This window comes from Agrilus planipennis, unplaced genomic scaffold, assembly GCF_000699045.2.
Source record: "Agrilus planipennis isolate EAB-ADULT unplaced genomic scaffold, Apla_2.0 scaffold83, whole genome shotgun sequence".
NCBI lineage: Eukaryota > Metazoa > Arthropoda > Insecta > Coleoptera > Buprestidae > Agrilus > Agrilus planipennis.
Window position 1 is genome coordinate 788,611 of NW_020438895.1, and position 2,414 is coordinate 791,024.

Here is a 2,414-nt window from a genome sequence, read left to right on the forward strand (position 1 = left end):
TATCTATTTTGGTTTTTGAATAAATCCAAAGAAAAAAACGGAAAATTTTATTGTTTTTCAATATAGCGTACCTTTTTGACCAATTTAACGATTTGAGAGGCATGGCATAATAAAAAAAGTTTATTGAAGCTGTTATTTTTTTCGAGTAAAGCTTTTATATCTCTCTATAAAGTGTATAAATTTCATTCAAATCGGTTAATTCGTTTTTGAGAAAAAAAATATTTTCTGATTTATCATTTTTTGGATTTATTTAAAAACCAAAATAGATAGAGGTCTAAAATTAACGTATCTTATTAGTACCAATATACATACCCTCAAAAAATAATCCATCTGGGACCGATTTACTATGCTTATAGTCCTACAGCCTTTCAATTCATTGTTTGACCCCTTAGATAACTCAACTTGACTTGCTTTTATATTGAAATAATTAAGTCAGGTTAATTTCTTTACAGCTTGAAAATTCAGGAGATCCATTAGACTTCGACAACCCCCACCCCCTTCCGTATTGGACATGTGTCTATTTCCTTATCGTAACCATGTCCACGGTTGGTTATGGTGACGTTTATTGTCAGACTGTCCTTGGAAGGACCTTTTTGGTTTTCTTTCTCCTTGTCGGATTGGTACGTAAAACTTTTATTTATTTATTTATTTCTACTTCATTCTCAATATAAAAAGCTTTCTCTATTCTATATCTTATATAAAAGTCTGCATTATTTATGTAAATGCATCTCTTTACATTCACTGCTTTGATTATTAAAACGTCTAACAACAGAATAATATTTTTTTCTGGAAGTCGGTATTATACTTTCTCATCAAGACGATCATGTCCCCTTTGTTATTTTATCCCGTCCTTTCTAAATCCCGGTTCACATAATATAATACAAACACCTGCAGTTGTAAACTGTAGCTTACGTTAGACTATTAATTAGAACGGTTTTTGTAGGCAATACTTGTTCCTTGATTATGATTCTTCTCCTACCCAATTACGTGATTTCGGAAAATGAGATGAACTACAGTCTCGCTTAAAAGTAATCAACCGTTCGTCTGTGCTATCAAATTTGCAAGCAAATTGCCTAATAAAACCGTAATTACATACCTAGTGTGTAGCTTATAAAAAAAATGTAATTTCGCATGACTGGCGCTTTATGCTTTCGTTGTTGTTCTGTTTAAGAAATTGCTAAACATTTTCGTCCAGTACTGTACAGTTCTAGCCGATCTCCTAAGACCGCCCATCGAGAGCTCTGCCCGTTCAAGCTTGTTCCAACTATTTCTGTCTTGCTCACGCCTAGTGTGTATTCTTTCTATTTTCGCGCAGATTTCTTTAAGGTCACAATTCTAACAAATTGAAATAGACTGTATCTTCTTTTTCGCTCTTTCGCTATGGAGGAGGCTGAACCGATGCAAAATAATGCGCCCTTCTCCCTTCATGATTTCCGCAATGAGTCGTACTGTGCTGTCGACAACTGTGTCTTGTTTCTCTTTCTCCCTTTTTCTCTCTCTCTCTCTCTCTGTCGTGGTATGTAAGCGGCAATTGAAGACCGCACCGATACCGCATAGGGTGCGCTTCCCCTCCCAATGTATTCTTTTTCTTATACAGCAGTTATTAAGTAATATTCATTTAATATANTTAATTACTATTCCATATCCACGATATATATATCATTTCTAATTTACCTACATATATATCGATTTATTATTTTACTATAGGTGGTAGATTAAATTATGAAGAAATTTTATTGATTCCTTTCAGGTATGACGAGCAACCCGTCGACGATTAAGCCGACGTATGATTCCTCCATAGAGACGTTCACAAATGACACAATCTCGGTAGACACATCATGCCTTCACGTCCGAAAGTACTGGTGCTTCCTGCTGTCCAGCATTTGCACCTTCCTCGCAGGTCTGCTCATTGTCCTCATATGGAGGGCGTTCGCGTTCCTTTGCTGTCGCAAGGAAATCGAATATGGACCGAACGATCCAAAGCAGAAGGAGCAAAAGCTTGCGCGGCAAGGAAAACAAGAATTCGAAGGCACCTTTATGACCGAGGCGAAAGACTGGGCAGGAGAACTCATCAGTGGACAAACCACCACAGGAAGAATATTAGTAAGTACAATCAGATGCTGCAACTAATCATTTCATGACAGTGCGTCAAGTCTTGTTGTTCAGCTGACAGTTGTACTGTTCGTTTCAACAAGTTGGAAATATGCCCCTTCCCTTTATTAGAATAATTCCAAATTCAGTCATATTTGCCTGCGGAGCTCACTTCTCTACCAATGATCGAGCGAGAACTAGACAAAAGTGTACAGTGCCACTTGCAAAATTATTTAAACTGCCTCGTTAACATTTAAGAATATGCTTTATTTAAAAGCATATTTAGCCAAAAATAATAGCAAGTGAATATTCTACTAAGCAGG

At 36.4% G+C, this 2,414-nt stretch overlaps 1 protein-coding gene across 1 annotated transcript in view; it reads left to right on the plus strand.

Annotated features, from left to right (window-relative positions):
- Positions 1-1,734: 1,734 nt before the first annotated feature.
- The window catches only part of LOC108734332 (calcium-activated potassium channel slowpoke), a 68,248-nt gene continuing 67,568 nt past the window's right edge, over positions 1,735-2,414 (plus strand). Inside the window, exon 1 of the mRNA XM_025973115.1 lies at positions 1,735-2,103. Within this exon, the coding sequence (XP_025828900.1) occupies positions 1,753-2,103 (351 nt within the window). The 5' untranslated portion in view covers positions 1,735-1,752. The remainder of the gene's footprint in view (positions 2,104-2,414) is intronic.